Source organism: Olea europaea, chromosome 14 (genome assembly GCF_002742605.1).
Source record: "Olea europaea var. sylvestris chromosome 14, O_europaea_v1, whole genome shotgun sequence".
Lineage (NCBI taxonomy): Eukaryota > Viridiplantae > Streptophyta > Magnoliopsida > Lamiales > Oleaceae > Olea > Olea europaea.
Window position 1 is genome coordinate 5227648 of NC_036250.1, and position 16731 is coordinate 5244378.

The 16731-nt window shown below is 36.4% G+C and overlaps 2 protein-coding genes across 3 annotated transcripts; one reads left to right on the forward strand and one right to left on the reverse strand.

The window, feature by feature from the left end:
* Positions 1-1426: 1426 nt before the first annotated feature.
* On the forward strand, positions 1427-14482 carry LOC111408888 (acetyl-CoA carboxylase 1-like). 2 transcript variants are annotated; one of them, XM_023038715.1, is made up of 32 exons: positions 1427-1674; positions 2189-2570; positions 3201-3407; positions 3487-3648; positions 3820-3912; positions 4005-4100; positions 4327-4500; positions 4728-4821; positions 4905-5092; positions 5184-5234; positions 5311-5350; positions 5954-6078; positions 6175-6291; positions 6403-6477; positions 6562-6618; positions 6750-6854; positions 7000-7086; positions 7166-7357; positions 7431-7619; positions 7783-7893; positions 7977-8063; positions 8167-8343; positions 8683-8760; positions 8857-8979; positions 9162-9431; positions 9515-9855; positions 10313-10550; positions 10645-10997; positions 11076-11289; positions 11573-11749; positions 11835-13985; positions 14083-14482. In XM_023038715.1, exons 2-32 carry the CDS (start codon positions 2199-2201, stop codon positions 14137-14139), a joined length of 6801 nt encoding a protein of 2266 aa, XP_022894483.1. In that variant the 5' UTR covers positions 1427-1674; positions 2189-2198; the 3' UTR covers positions 14140-14482. The 2 variants fall into 2 exon arrangements, with proteins under 2 accessions (XP_022894483.1, XP_022894484.1); XM_023038716.1 differs by lacking the exon at positions 1427-1674 and adding an exon at positions 1693-1711.
* Positions 14483-14814: 332 nt separating this feature from the next.
* Positions 14815-15165, reverse strand: LOC111409425 (protein PXR1-like). Its single transcript, XM_023039477.1, has one exon. The coding sequence runs from the start codon at positions 15124-15126 to the stop codon at positions 14815-14817; it is 312 nt and encodes a 103-aa protein (XP_022895245.1). The 5' UTR covers positions 15127-15165.
* Between the last annotated feature and the right edge of the window lie 1566 nt (positions 15166-16731).

A 16731-nucleotide genomic window follows, 5' to 3' on the forward strand; every position in this document is an offset into this window, starting at 1 on the left:
ATTTTTGCATTTGACTTTAGTCTTAATTCAATTTTTTAGTTGGACCAAACAAAAGTTCAATTTGCATCACATCGTAAAGTGAAAATACTCTTCAAAATAATATTGACTCGAAATACTTTTCAAAATGGTTCATTGTATGTAAAGATAAGAACGAAAAACAAATTTTGGGAATAATATAATTAATGGAAAATAAAAATGTGATATCATAATATTTAAAAATAATAATAAATGAAAAAGTGATGCAAGAGGTGAGGGAATGCATGGATGCACCTAACTCCTAACCATAATTGAACTTCCATGCACATTAATAACACACCCCCACCCGCCCCACACTGGTTAGTCACCTACTCTCATCAATTTGTGAATGGTTGCTATGCATATGTTGACCCTAATAATGTCTTGTCAAAATTAAATTAAATAGCAAATTACTTCTTTTATTTTTTCGAGTTAATTTAAAATTATTCAAGTGAATTATTTCTTCAGTACGATGAGACTTATATTGAAAACATATATTTTCAATACCATGCTCAATTCAACACGGCCGCACTCAAATTTTACATCAACAAAAATTATTATAAAATTGTTATGCTCCGTATAAAAATAGATTTGTCGACTATACACGCCCAACTCTTGGTCAAAACACGCAAAAGTTTCTCAATTACTTGGACAACAATAATTAAAAGAGTAACTTTTGGCTGGAGAATATGAAAATCATTCTATAAACAAAAGATACTGATTAAGATTGGCTAACATCTCTCTATATAAAAATCTTGAACCACATTTTCTTCTTTGGTTTTTAAATCATTAGATAGAAAAGTTGCATTTTGACCCATTTAATTAATTTTGTAAAATTGTTTTTTTTTTATAAGAGTTTTTGAAAGAATCGGACTCAATGTTGCTTCTTCAAAAGTTTTTTTTCAGTAAAGAATTATTTTTAAAATTTAATTTTCAAACATCAATTAAGGCAACTATCTCAAAAAATCCTTTCGCAAGAAGTAGAAGCAAAATTAAATATCCTATCAATAGGATCGTACTTTCTTTTGAAAATTCTTCTAGTTCGACAAAAAAATTATTCAAATATAATTAAAAATAGTTTCTTAATCTAATGAGAAGGCTTTGACGTTTCAAGTCCTTTTTTGATTCTCATTATTTTCAAAATATATTTTTTTCTATTTTCTTTTCAATTACTTATTTTTAATAAAAATAATATTACACAAGAATCACACTTTCTATAAATCTATTATTTCAAAATGCATTTTAAACCAAAAATGGGCTCGAACAAAAAATGTCCAAAAGCCTTAATCTTACCTTATCTTCAAATTAATTGATTGACAAATATTGAGGTAGATGGGAGCGAGCAAGCGTTATGACCACGTGCTGGCTGGCTGGCTGGCTTTCATTAAAAGCCCGTTTAGAACCCCAACCAATCTGAACCAAACCATTACCAAAATCCAAACAAAATTTACTGATTTCAAATTACACGCACAGATACATTTCTACTTCTACTAATAGTAAACAGACAAAGCAATTTTTATTTTGCATTTTCAGATTTGTACATTCATGTTGAATTTCAAATTCTGTTGATTATTTGCCTCCCTATTCTGCAAATCAAATACTTCTCAAGAAAAGCCTATCAGATTGAAGAAAAAAATTTATTGCCCTTGTCTGGAGGAGGTATTTGCTTGGTCTGATCGTCTGTTTTTCCATTATGGTCTGTTTGAGCGAGAAATTCTTGCGTTCTCCTTGAATTTGTTACTTTTCGTGTGTGTTCGTGATTTTTAATATATAGCTGTTTTAGTGATACTTTTCCTGGTTAATTATATATATATATATTATTTATAATTAGAGTTGCTTTTCTGAGTATCATGTGTTAGTTTTGTAATGAATGGCGAGCCAGTTGATAAAGTTGTTCTCTTTGCGATGATTGACCTTTTAGAAGTAGAGCGAATCTTTTGCATCCCTTACTCTTAGCAAAAGTTTAGTTCCCAATTAAAGATCCTTTTCTGAGCTTTATAATATTGGTTTAATTCGTGATGATATTTTAGCTGAGTGAATCTTTGTCTAATGATATGAGTTTTTAAAGGGAATGCAATTTATTACTAGATTCTTTAATTAAGTAGTTCTTTGTCAGTTAGATTTCTTCTGAATCTACACTAAACATTGGGTTTGTTTCATTGATCATTTGCAGGCACTCCAACATGTCAGAAGCTCAAAGGAGGCCGATAACTGGCTTTAAGAATAATAATGGGTACATAAATGGATCTATTCCACTGAGGTCTCCTAGCCTGGTATCCGAGGTGGTTGAATTTTGTCATGCTTTTGGAGGCAAGAAGCCAATTCATAGTATCTTGATTGCAAACAATGGAATGGCAGCTGTCAAGTTTATACGTAGCATTAGAACGTGGGCCTATGAAACATTTGGTACAGAGAAGGCAATTTTGTTGGTGGCTATGGCTACTCCGGAGGACATGAGAATAAATGCAGAGCATATTAGGATAGCAGATCAATTTGTAGAAGTTCCTGGTGGTACTAATAATAATAACTATGCTAATGTGCAGCTCATTGTTGAGGTTTGTTGATATAGTTAAGTTCATATATATTTATTTTTCTAATTTTTGAATTTATTTGTGTCATCAAAGATGAGCAATACAGTCAAATGATGTTGAGCATCTAGAAAAGATTCCATTCCGGATCATGTTCAAGACTTGAATTATATGCAGATAAAAATAGTTGAGGAAAGTGGCAAAAAGTATCTATTAAAAGTAAATTGGCTAGGTTTGGAAATTACTAGTAAAATACTATTCTGGCACAAACCTTCCTACTTTCCTCTCTTATTTTTCCTTTATTCTTTTCCCAATAGGGATGTTAGGGGTTGATTATATATTTTATCAAAATAGGCATACTACTTCTATATATATTTGTACATGAAAAGGAACATAATGTTGATGATATTTGCCATAAAACCGAAGTAAAAAACTATGCCCTTGTTTGAGCCACATTATTGGAATGAAAATGCATTTTTGAATAGTGTATTGATGGGAAATGTGTGATTAAAAAATAAGGAAAAGTTTTAGATTTGCGTGTAATATTATTTTATTAAAGAATGTGTGGTTGAAATGATATCAAATCACTGTTAAAAAAATGTATTTTTTTGAAAAAATGTGGCTCAAACACGGCCTATGTTGTTTTTGGTTGTTTAGATGGCAGAGATAACGTATGTTGATGCAGTGTGGCCTGGTTGGGGTCACGCATCAGAGAATCCAGAGCTACCAGATGCATTGAGTGTAAAAGGAATTGTATTTCTGGGGCCACCAGCTGCATCAATGGCAGCACTGGGAGATAAAATTGGCTCCTCGTTGATTGCACAAGCCGCAGAAGTGCCCACTCTTCCATGGAGTGGTTCTCATGTAAAGTGCTTCTGCTCATAAAGCTGTAACTTGTTAATTTGCGAAGGTTGACTTGCATCTAATCAAATGCCAATTTTAGGTGAAAATTCCGTCTGAGAGCTGTTTGGTCACAATACCAGATGACATTTATCATGAAGCATGTGTTCATACAACTGAAGAGGCCATTGCTAGTTGTCAAGTTGTGGGTTATCCTGCAATGATTAAGGCATCTTGGGGCGGCGGTGGCAAAGGCATAAGAAAGGTTAAATTCTTGCCATATTTGAATGCAATTTTTTGAGTGCCTAATGCAAACGGTGTATGTCTTGTCAACTGTTTCTAATAGTAAAATTTCTCTTCCAAGTTCAAAAATGTAGCTATCTAATTCTCATTTTGTACCTGTGAGGATAACATTGTTTATGACATGGCTTTTCAGGTCCATAATGATGATGAAGTCAAGGCTTTGTTCAAGCAAGTTCAGGGTGAAGTTCCTGGGTCCCCCATATTTATAATGAAGCTCGCTTCCCAGGTTAGATTATTCACTTTCCCTTCTGATCTAGATGCTCTAATGAGTGCATGGATGATATCTTATTCTAATATAGATATGTTTTGGTTTCTCAGAGCCGACATTTAGAAGTTCAGTTGCTTTGTGATCAATATGGCAATGTTGCAGCTTTGCATAGCCGTGATTGCAGTGTTCAGAGGCGACACCAAAAGGTTTGTTTAAATTCGCTTCTATTGTGAATCTGCATTCAACAGCAATTTGGGACTTAGGGGTGTCCTAAATTACAGAGGGAAGAAGTAATAAACTGCCTTTCTCTTTTACTACTTCTGTTTCAATTGTCACTATAAAGGATAGGAATATTTTTCTTTGATGCAAAATCCGATAATATTTTTAATTCCTCATTACTTCATTTTCTCACTTGAGATTCAAATTATTTAGATTATTGAAGAGGGCCCTATTACAGTAGCTCCCCTCGACACAGTAAGGAAGCTTGAGCAGGCTGCTAGAAGATTGGCCAAACGTGTGAATTACGTTGGAGCTGCGACTGTTGAGTATCTATACGGTATGGAAACTGGGGAATATTACTTCTTGGAGCTAAACCCACGGTTACAGGTTTGTAAGATTTTCCTTTTGAATTAAACATCAAAGCCAATGTGCGATAACAGTCGCAAACCATCCTAGATTCAAATTGGTAATGAGTTACAGATGTGAAGGTTATGTGGCTAAGATTACTAAAACCACGTGTTTAGGACTTTGTGAAGATAAGATAGAATAAGAATTGTCATGCTTTGTTACATTGACTCTTTTAAAGAGAATTCTTATATTCTTGTTGAATTTAGGTGGAGCACCCTGTCACTGAGTGGATAGCTGAAATAAATTTGCCTGCAGCCCAAGTTGCAGTTGGGATGGGTATCCCTCTCTGGCAAATTCCAGGTCTGGTTCAAAGTTCATAATATTAGAACTATATTCTATTATTTATCTTTGTTAATTGTATTTCTTTTGCATACTACATTTAGAGATAAGGCGATTTTATGGAATGGAACATGGTGGAGGATACAATGCTTGGAGAAAAACATCTGTTGTTGCTATTCCATTTGACTTTGACAAGGTCGAGTCGACAAGGCCAAAAGGTCACTGTGTAGCTGTTCGTGTGACAAGTGAAGATCCTGATGATGGTTTTAAGCCTACGAGTGGGAAAGTACAGGTCAGAATTTTTCAGTTTGAGCAGTCTATGTTAAGTTTTATAGATCGCATACTGATGATGATCAGGTATTAATTCAAATAGCTTTGTACAGGAACTGAGTTTTAAAAGCAAGCCAAATGTTTGGGCTTACTTTTCTGTCAAGGTAATTGTTATAAATTAATTTGCAGAGGAACCTATAAATTCGAAGTTGGATCTGACTAAAACCTTCATTATTGCAGTCTGGGGGTGGTATTCACGAGTTTTCAGATTCCCAATTTGGTAAGTCGAAGTTTGGTGACAGATTTTTATATGAACTTCACATCAAATGCGTTATATATCTATCTAATGCATTTTTTGAGCCAAGAACTTTTTTATTTCATCGGCAATAGTAGTATAAAGTACAATGCATAGTTATGCTATAACAACAAATAGTTGCTACTCAAATCAAATGATTTCACTACTAAAATTTAAAATCAAACATTGAGTATTAATTTTAAGAATAATAAAATTATTATAATGATATGATATGATACACAAATATATAATTATATAGTATTTTGATTCATGTGTCCACTTGTCCGGGTCCTACACTTTTATGTGTATGTGTCCCTTGTCAATATCCGTGCTTCATTGCTTCTGGCTCTGCTGTCCATTTATACATTTTTGCTTCTTTTTCTTTTTTTTCTGCTTTATAGATGCATGTTCTTATGTTCTTCTGAGGTCAGTTTATCAAAGTTGAGTAGGTTGTTAGTTTGATGTTTATACAGCTTGTGTGGCATGGAAACTTTTTGAAGCCCTCCAAACGTATTTTTATTTGAATAATGGACAGTCCATGTGCAAACTCATTCCTAACAATCCATAATTTTTTGGATCTTACCTCAGGACATGTATTTGCTTTTGGAGAGTCTAGAGCTTTGGCCATTGCAAATATGGTTCTTGGACTGAAAGAAATTCAAATAAGAGGAGAAATTCGAACAAATGTTGATTACACAATTGATCTTTTACACGTGAGATTTTCTGATATCAAAATCCTATTTCACCCCATTGATTATAAAATAGTTTACATGATTAGAAGTTGACTTATATAAAACATGTTTTTGCAGGCTTCAGATTACAAGGAAAATAAAATACATACAGGATGGTTAGACAGCAGAATTGCGATGAGAGTCAGAGCAGAAAGGCCCCCTTGGTATCTTTCCGTTGTTGGAGGAGCACTTTATGTAAGTATGCTAGTTTTCTAGTCTAATGTGTCTGACAGCTTATATTGTAAAAAAAGGTATCTCTATAATTTATGCTACCATAATTGTGTTTTCCCATATTTATGAATTCAGAAAGCTTCTGCTAGTAGTGCAGCCATGGTTTCAGAATACATCGGTTATCTTGAAAAGGGGCAGATTCCTCCCAAGGTATTTAGTATCACAAGATTAGACCAGGAAATGGTTTCAGTTCTTCCTTACTGTAACTGTAGTTAATGGATACCCTACTTGCAGCATATTTCACTGGTCAATTCTCAAGTTTCACTAAATATTGAGGGAAGCAAATATACAGTAAGTGTAGACATGTAAAACCATTTAATTTTGTATGTTTCTCCCTTTAAATCTTGGTCCAAATGGTAGAAGAATTTAAAGGCAATGACAGTTAGATGTTAACAATTTTCTAATTTTTTGGGTTTATTTAGATTGATATGGTAAGGAGAGGTCCTGGAAGCTACAGTCTGACGATGAATGACTCAAAGATTGAAGCAGAGATACATACTCTACGCGATGGAGGTCTATTGATGCAGGCAAGCTTTTACTCAGCCTAGTCCTTTATTTCTCTCTTATTAGAAGCTGTTTAAAATTTATTTATTTTATCTGCTACTTTGTTGATGCATGGATAAATGGATGGCTATTCATCTATTACTTGGTTTGGTTGATTTACTGTTGCAGCTGGATGGAAACAGTCATGTTATATATGCAGAGGAGGAAGCTGCTGGAACACGCCTTCTTATTGATGGAAGGACTTGCTTACTTCAGGTGCCAAAGATTTTCATATTTTTTCCTATTTAAATTAAGTTTTGTCAGTAGAGACTTAGTCAGTTCTCTTCTTATTCAGAATGACCACGATCCATCCAAGTTAGTGGCAGAAACACCATGCAAGCTTCTAAGGTATCTGGTAGTAGATGGCTGCCATGTTGATGCTGACACACCTTATGCGGAGGTTGAGGTCATGAAAATGTGTATGCCCCTTCTCTCACCTTCTTCTGGAAATATCCACTTTCAGATGTCTGAAGGTCAAGCGATGCAGGTACACACGATTATTATAAGAGGTATGATTGTTCCTATCCTCTGCAACAATTAAGAAATGAATGATTCTGCAGGCTGGTGAGCTTATAGCAAGACTTGACTTAGATGATCCATCGGCTGTAAGAAAAGCAGAACCTTTTCACGGTAGCTTTCCCCTTTTGGGACCTCCAACTGCCATATCTGGAAAAGTTCATCAACGGTGTGCTGCAAGTTTGAATGCAGCTCGGATGATTCTGGCTGGTTATGAGCATAACATTGATGAAGTAGGTGTCTTTTTGTCGATTATATATCTCCGAAGGAAATTTACTGACTTCGGAAGAATCTCCATCTTTAATTCAGTAATACTTGGCCATGTGGCCATGTACACAAAGAATACTTTGAATGCAATTTCACACAATTCTTTCATTAAATTGATATCCATTTCAGGTAGTTCAAAACTTGCTGAGTTGCCTGGACAATCCTGAGCTCCCTTTCCTTCAGTGGCAAGAATGCTTTGCTGTCCTGGCAAACCGACTAGCCAAGGACCTTAGATATGAGGTTATTCCAGCAAAGATGCTACAGTCTTATTTCTTTAATGTTATCTGAAATCTCAACAACTTTTGGTTTATATAAACTTTCAGTTGGAAGCAAAATATAAGGAGTACGAAGGAATCTCCAATATGCCAAGTGTTGACTTCCCGGCAAAAATTTTGCGGGGTGTTCTTGAGGTTTGTTGTTTATCTCGGGTCATCAATCTTTACGGTTCCTTTTTTTCTTTGTTGAAAAGGAATCACATCGTGTGATGGCTTTATGTTTCCTTTACTGCTTCAGGCCCATCTAAACTCCTACCCTGAAAAGGAAAAAGGATCCCAAGAACGATTAGTTGAGCCTCTAATGAGTCTTGTCAAGTCATACGAGGGTGGCAGAGAGAGCCATGCCCGCATTATTGTTCGGGGACTTTTTGAAGAATATTTATCAGTTGAAGAATTATTTAGTGACAATATCCAGGTGATTGCCACTGCAAATACTAATCACGAGTTCTTGTTATCCAGTGATTGTCTTGTCTTTATCTTGTGCAACTTCTTGCACATTTGACCAATTTAAATGGTCGGTTATTTATTTGTCTAATTTCTTCTATTGGCTCTGTGATATGATATCTTTGTGGCTTCAAAAGATGTGTAGTGGTAACACCTAGTTAATTTCTGTATTTCTACCTACTAAATTGTCATATTGTCCTGGAAGCAGAATCATAAATAAACAACACGCTGAATGCCCCAGTGAATAAAATCCTGTGCAAATTTTGCTAATATGTGTAATATGCAGTCAGAACGTTTCTCTCTTTTTCAGGCAGATGTAATTGAACGCTTAAGACTTCATTACAAGAAAGATCTCTCCAAGGTTGTTGACATTGTACTTTCCCATCAGGTATAGCGACGTTAGTCACCTGACCCCTGGTTTGCTCTTATTATGTTTGCTGCTAAGTTGTTTTTTTTTTTTTTTTTGTGCCATGAAATTTTTTAGGGCATTAGGAGTAAAAATAAGTTGATACTATGTCTCATGGAGCAGCTGGTGTATCCTAATCCTGCTGCATACCGAGATCAACTAATCCGTTTTTCTGCACTCAACCACACAAACTACTCTGAGGTTGGTAATTCCACTTAGTTTCTTGGTTATCACCTATTCTTATTTTGAATATGAAGTTTCAATCAAAGGTTTGGTTGTTTTTGACCTCCTAACTTCTTTTGTTCTTTAATTATTGACTTCTAGTTTATGTTCTTTCATATCTAATGGTACAACCATGTCTGAGTCTCTGTGTACTTTTGCAGTTAGCATTAAAGGCAAGTCAACTACTAGAACAGACGAAGCTCAGTGAGCTTCGTTCCAGTATTGCCAGGAGTCTTTCGGAGTTAGAAATGTTCACTGAAGATGGTGAAAACATGGATACTCCCAAAAGAAAAAGTGCCATAAACGAACGAATGGAAGCCCTTGTCAGTGCTCCTTTAGCAGTTGAAGATGCACTTGTTGGTCTTTTCGATCACAGTGATCACACACTTCAGCGACGGGTTGTTGAAACTTATGTTCGCAGATTATATCAGGTAATATTGTTCAACGAAATATCGGTTATATGCTAGTTAAACTCTTGGAAATTACTTGACTGATATTTAGTATCTGTCATCAGCCCTACCTTGTGAAGGGGAATGTCAGGATGCAATGGCACAGGTTTGGACTTATAGCATCATGGGAGTTCTTGGAAGGGCATGTTGATAGTAAGATTGGGTCTGAGGATCGAATCTTGGATGAGCCATCAGTTGTTAATCACAGTGAGAGAAAGTGGGGAGCAATGGTTGTCATCAAGTCTCTCCAATTCTTGCCAACTGTGTTAACTGCTGCGTTGAGGGAAACAACACATAATTTGCAAAGTGTAGTTGCCAACGGATCTCCTCAGCCAGCTAGTTATGGTAACATGATGCATATTGCGTTGGCAGGCATCAACAATCAAATGAGTTTACTTCAGGACAGGTATCATGCATGCGAAGAAGTTTTTCTATGCTAGATTGCAGAATACCTTTTATTGTATGTTTGTTTCAATTGGGAGGCCACAGTGTAAGATTTCCCATCCTGATCTTACACAGATTCCTTGGACATAGAGATATTTCATACTTTAATCGAACCTAAAAATTTTTGAGTGTTTACTTGACTCATGCTTTATCACATTATGAGAAAATTTTCAGTATTCGACTCCCTTTCTTCAGAATTATCAGAATATCTAATTATGTTATTCCATCTCCACCCCAAGGGCAACTGTTGCCAAGATTAGATTCCATATTCTGTGTCATTGGCCAAGTTTTTGTCAAATGCGTGCACTATTTGATAAGTTAATTTAATTGTATTGTTGTCGTATACTTGGTAATAGGTTGACAAAGAGAGACAGTGGTTTATGTTCTGACTTTTATTATTACGTTATGTCTGTTTGCAGTGGTGATGAGGATCAGGCTCAAGAGCGAGTCAACAAGTTAGCCAAAATATTGAAAGATAAAGAAGTAAGCTCCAGTCTAAGAAATGCAGGTGTGGGGGTTATCAGCTGTATCATACAGAGAGATGAAGGGCGAGGCCCCATGAGGCATTCCTTTCATTGGTCAGCCGAAAAACTCTACTACGAAGAGGAGCCTCTATTGCGTCACCTGGAACCTCCTTTGTCCACATACCTTGAGCTGGTTTGTTGATTATTCGGTCTTTTTGGTTGTAATATAAAAGTCTATCTTATTTTCATCTGGTCCGGTTATATATCCATAAATTTACTTTGAACAGGATAAACTTAAAGGTTATAATGATATACGGTACACTCCTTCTCGGGACCGACAGTGGCACCTTTACACTGTTTTAGACAAACCTCTTTCCATTCAGAGGATGTTTCTCAGAACTCTTGTTAGGCAGCCCCTATCAAATGAAGGTCTAACAACATATCAAGGACTGGACCAGGGAGCAACTCAATCTCTGTGGTCTCTGTCTTTTACTTCAAGGAGCATTTTGAGGTCCTTAATTTCTGCAATGGAGGAACTTGAACTTAATGTCCATAATTCTACTACCAAATCTGAACATGCTCAAATGTATCTCTATATCTTGAGGGAGCAACACATAGATGATCTTCTGCCGTACCACAAGTAAGAATATTTGATATTTTGTTTTGCTGGTTGGCATACCAACTCACAGCCTTATTAAGTTCACAAAATCATTTGCAGGAGAGCAGATATACCTGATGGGCATGAAGAAGCTGCAGTTGAGAAACTCTTGAGCGAGCTGGCACAGGAAATTAATGTATCAGTTGGTGTAAAATTGCATCGTCTTGGTGTTTGTGAGTGGGAAGTGAAGCTTTGGATATCATCTGAAGGAGAATCTAATGGAGCTTGGAGGATTGTGGTTTCTAATGTGACTGGTCACACGTGTATCGTTCACGTACGTAAGATTGGACTTTGCATCATTAATGACATTAGTCTGATCTGCTGCTCTATGTAACTGGAACTAATAAATAGAAATATTTCACAAAATCTATTTCAACAATGAATATATCATGGGGTCAATTAGTTATTCATTGCAGCATTATGCTGTAAGTTAGTATTTAATCTATTAGTGCTGTCCCCCAATATCGACCTAGTAGAAACTTTTTTTATTGGTAAACTAGTTGCTTAAAATCTGTGAATAAGTGTTGAAGTAGCTTTATTTCTATATTCACCTTCAGATTTATCGAGAAGTTGAGGATGCTAGCAAACAAAGTGTAGTCTATCATTCAACCTCTGGGCAGGGCCCTTTGCATGGTTTGCCTGTGAATGCACAGTATAAGCCTTTGGGAATTCTTGACCAGAAACGTCTTGTAGCCCGGAAAAGCAGCACAACTTACTGCTACGATTTCCCGCTGGTAAATAGCTGCATCTTTATTATATATACTCCAGATATTATCGATCCATTTGTGTGCATTTATTTGGAGGGAGCTTTCTTTGCAGGCATTTGAGGCAGCTTTGGACAAATCTTGGTCCCAGTATTCTCGGATCAACAACTCGAAGGATAAAGCCAACCTCAGAGTCGCAGAATTGGTTTTTGCTGAACAGAAAGGCACCTGGGGTACCCCTCTTGTTTCTGTTGAGAGACAGCCTGGACTTAATGATGTTGGCATGGTAGCCTGGCGCATGGAAATGTCTACACCCGAGTTCCCTTCTGGACGAACCATTCTCATTGTATCAAATGATGTAACTTTCAAAAATGGTTCTTTCGGCCCCAGAGAGGATGCGTTTTTCCAGGCTGTAACTGATGTTGCTTGCACTCAGAAACTACCTCTTATTTATCTGGCAGCAAATTCAGGAGCCCGTATTGGTGTAGCCGAGGAAGTGAAATCTTGCTTTAAAGTTGGCTGGTCTGATGAATCAAACCCAGAACGTGGTTTCCAATATGTTTACTTAACTCCTGAGGACTATGCACGCATTGGATCATCTGTGATAGCACACGAACTAAAGCTCTCAGGTGGAGAATCCCGATGGGTAATAAATACTATTGTAGGAAAGGAGGATGGCTTGGGAGTTGAAAACTTAAGTGGTAGTGGAGCCATTGCCAGTGCGTATTCAAAGGCATACAAGGAAACCTTTACCTTGACCTATGTGACTGGTAGAACGGTTGGCATTGGTGCTTATCTTGCCCGTCTTGGTATGCGGTGCATACAAAGGCTTGATCAGCCGATTATTCTGACTGGTTTCTCTGCACTGAACAAGCTTCTGGGTAGGGAGGTGTACAGCTCCCACATGCAACTTGGGGGACCTAAAATTATGGCAACAAATGGAGTAGTTCATCTTACAGTGTCAGATGACCTTGAGGGAATATCAGCTATTTTGAAATGGCTAAGCTTTGTTCCATCATATGCCGGCGGTCCACTTCCCATTTTGTCTCCGTTGGATTCTCCTGAGAGGCCTATTGAATATCTACCAGAGACCTCGTGTGATCCCCGTGCAGCTATCTGTGGTGCAACAGATGGTAGTGGGAAATGGCTTGGGGGTATGTTTGATCAGGACAGTTTTATTGAGACACTGGAAGGCTGGGCAAGAACTGTTGTAACAGGACGTGCAAAGCTTGGGGGAATACCTGTAGGAATTGTTGCTGTTGAGACTCAAACTATGATGCAAGTAATCCCCGCAGATCCTGGGCAGCTAGATTCTCATGAAAGGGTCGTTCCTCAGGCTGGGCAGGTATGGTTTCCTGATTCTGCATCTAAGACTGCCCAAGCATTGATGGACTTCAATAGAGAAGAGCTGCCACTCTTCATTCTTGCCAACTGGAGAGGCTTTTCAGGTGGACAAAGGGACCTCTTTGAAGGGATACTCCAGGCTGGATCAACGATTGTTGAGAACCTTAGAACATATAAGCAACCTGTTTTTATATACATACCTATGATGGGTGAACTCCGTGGTGGAGCATGGGTAGTTGTGGACAGTAAGATCAATTCAGACCACATTGAAATGTACGCTGAACGGACAGCTAAAGGAAATGTCCTTGAGCCAGAAGGTATGATCGAGATCAAGTTTCGAACTAGAGAGCTGCTGGAATGCATGGGTAGGCTCGACCAACGGCTAATCAATCTTAAGGCTGAACTTCATAAAGCAAAAAGCACAGCAACAATTGCAACTGTTGAGGATTTGCAGAGACAAATAAAATCTCGTGAGAAGCAACTTCTGCCATTGTACACTCAAATAGCTACTAAATTTGCAGAATTGCATGATACTTCATTCAGAATGGCTGCAAAAGGCGTGGTCCGGGAAGTTGTAGAGTGGTCAAATTCTCGATTTTTCTTCTACAAGAGATTACGCAGGAGAGTTGTTGAAGACTCGTTGATCACGACTGTGAGAGATGCTGCTGGTTACCAGTTTGCATATAAGTCTGCTCAGGAGATGATTAAGAAATGGTTTTTGGACTCGGAGATTGCTAGGGGAAAAGAAAATTCTTGGATGGATGACGAGACTTTCTTTTCATGGAAGGATGATTCCAGAAACTACGAGGAACATCTACAAGAGTTGCGCGTGCAAAAGATGATGCTTCAATTGTCAAGCATTGGTGATTCAACAATGGATTTGCGAGCACTACCTCAAGGTCTTTCTGCCTTGCTGAAAAAGGTAAAGTGTCTGGCTCTTGCTCAGCAACCATGATTTTCCCTTTTCTTTTCTGTCCGTTTCATTCTAATGATTTTAGTTAAACTGGAACAAAATGCAGGTGGATCCATCAATTAGAGAGCAATTAAAAGATGAACTGAAACAGGTTCTTAATTGATTGAAGCTGCTTGCAGACTGCCAGCACACGGGGCCCACAGTCAGCTCATCTCCTATTTGTACACAATTTTGTGTTGATTTCAAATTATATCGTGTTTCACTCACGTACCCACGCGAGAAACTTGTAATCTTGCTCGTCCTTCACCATTAAATGATTTGAAGAAGCTGTGCTGATGAGTGTTAGAATTGTAAATAGTAATCTTGAGCATGATGTATAGTGTAGTCTTCAGAGTTATGACAATTTTAGCAGGCTCCATGAAACGAGTTTCCTGCATAAATCCCATGTATTATTTCATATTTCACTTAATAATCTGTTACCAACACCCACCCATTTTTTCCGTCTATCCTTGTTGTGATATCATTGTCGCCTCGTGCAACCCTGTTGCGTGTTTTCAAAATTTAAATCGGATTCTTGTTTTACTCGTTGAAACTAGATTAAATTGTTATAGTTTGTAGAAAAATGCAAATATTCTTTAGTCGTTTTGTGCTGGGAGACTTGATGGTATAGATCATATAGATTATCAAGAACAATGTTAGATTGCACAAGGCAATGAATGAAGTGAAATGAATGATATGATAGCAGTAGAATTAATTGTATTCAACGTGGCTGGAGACAGAATCTAATAATCTGTGCCTGCAGAAATGAGAGATAATATTAATTCATTCCTTTGATTATTTATTTTCTGCACTTGGTCTTGTTATTGTCTCTTAATTTCTTTTCTTTCTCCTTGGGTTTTTTCTTCTCTTTCTCTGCATGCATTTTCATTTCCTCGGCTCGTTTTTTCTTCTCCTTCTCCTTTTCCTTCTCGTTTCTCTTTCTTTTCTTCTCTTCCTTTTCCCTTCTGTCGAGTTCATCTCTTATGTTTCTCTCCTTTTCTTTTGCCTTCTCCTCGTCCTTCCTCTGCTTCTCTCTTTTCTTTTCCTTCTCTTTCTTCTTTTTCGCCTTCAACTCCTCTTTTGTCAGCTCTCTTTTAACTCTGAAGCACATCTTTTAATCGTAAAACTTGTAGAGCTCTTCTGAGTTCTATACAAATATATAATTAGCCGGAGCCTGTTGCCTCTTGTTGTCACTGCTGCCGTCCTTGCCGGCCCTTGGTGGCATTTGGTTTAGTTCTTTTTTCATTTTATGCCTTAAGAAAAGACCATTATCTGGCTTGGGGATACTATTTTCCAGCGTTCTGTTTATCGAAATTTTGATTTATCAAAGAAAGACAGGATTAACTGTTCGCTATCTAACGTGGATTACATTGTTTGCACTTGCTATTTGACTCGGACCTATTATAAAAAAGTGGAGATAATTCGAATTGTTTGATGGCACGACAAAGTTAGAGAATCTTCTTAAATATAATTAAATAGTATACTTTCAAAATAGGGGTGAACATGATTCAATTTGGACGGTTTGAGAGAAATTTTCAAACCAAACCATTTTAAACTGTTTGGAAAAATTCAAAACCAAATCAAACCACTTCAATTTCTAAATCAAATCAATCCAAACCTTTTTCTTTTTTGATTTGGCTCGATTTAAAACCATGGTTTAACAATTAAAAAATTAATACATGTCAATTAAGTTAAATCGTAAATATTAGTCTAAAATTTCACGTTAAAACATAAGTTGTATTATTAAAAAAAAATTACAAATCAAAATTATATAATTATAATCAATATAATGCAACAACATGATATAAATATTTTAAATGATTCATTCTCTTCATAAATAAAAAAACAGTACATGAATTTATTGATTATAATTAAATGATATAAAATAACTAATAATATAAAATGAATAAAAAAATAAAATACGAGAATACCTAGATATTGTGACTTTTTGTAAATCATTCAATGCTTCTACTCCATCCAAATATTAGCGAATTACATTAAGGGAGCCCGGTAATTATTAGAACAAAACAACGTGATTACCAATAAAAATATAGAAAAAGATTACTAAAAAATAAAAGAATTTAGATAATTTGACTTGAATTTAGGCAAAATTTAAGAAAATTATTAGTAGAATGAAATGGAATGTGCAAGTTTGAATTCAAATATAGATTTAATTGTCTACTCAATTGTAATGGAGAATCGATGGATATAGTTTAGGTGCAATTGTTCAAAATTTTACCCAATTTAATGATTTTATATTCATGGTTGTGCTGACTAATGGGTATTTGGATATTATTTAATTAATTAATTGATATGTAAAATTGTCAAATTGAGTTTAATTAAATTATGTCTAATATGGATGTATCTTTTTAACTGAAATGTGTTAAATTTTAATTGGGTTAAATAAAATTTAAACTAATTTATTTTCAAATTATTATTTTTTTGGTAAACGATTTGACAGTTTGAAACGGTTTGCAAATATTGAAACCTAAATCAAACCACTTTCGAAGTGGTTTGGTTCGGTTTAAAATCTAAAGGTTGACGGATCCACGTGGAAATAAACCTTCAGTTCGATTTTACGATTTGATGATTTCGTTGTTCAATCCTACTCCAAAATGGCGTAGCACCTAAGGCCTAAGGGGAAGGCGCCCAGCAAGTAAATATATGGTGATGAAAGTTGAAATCACGACACTGAAACCGAGACAAGAAGCCGAGT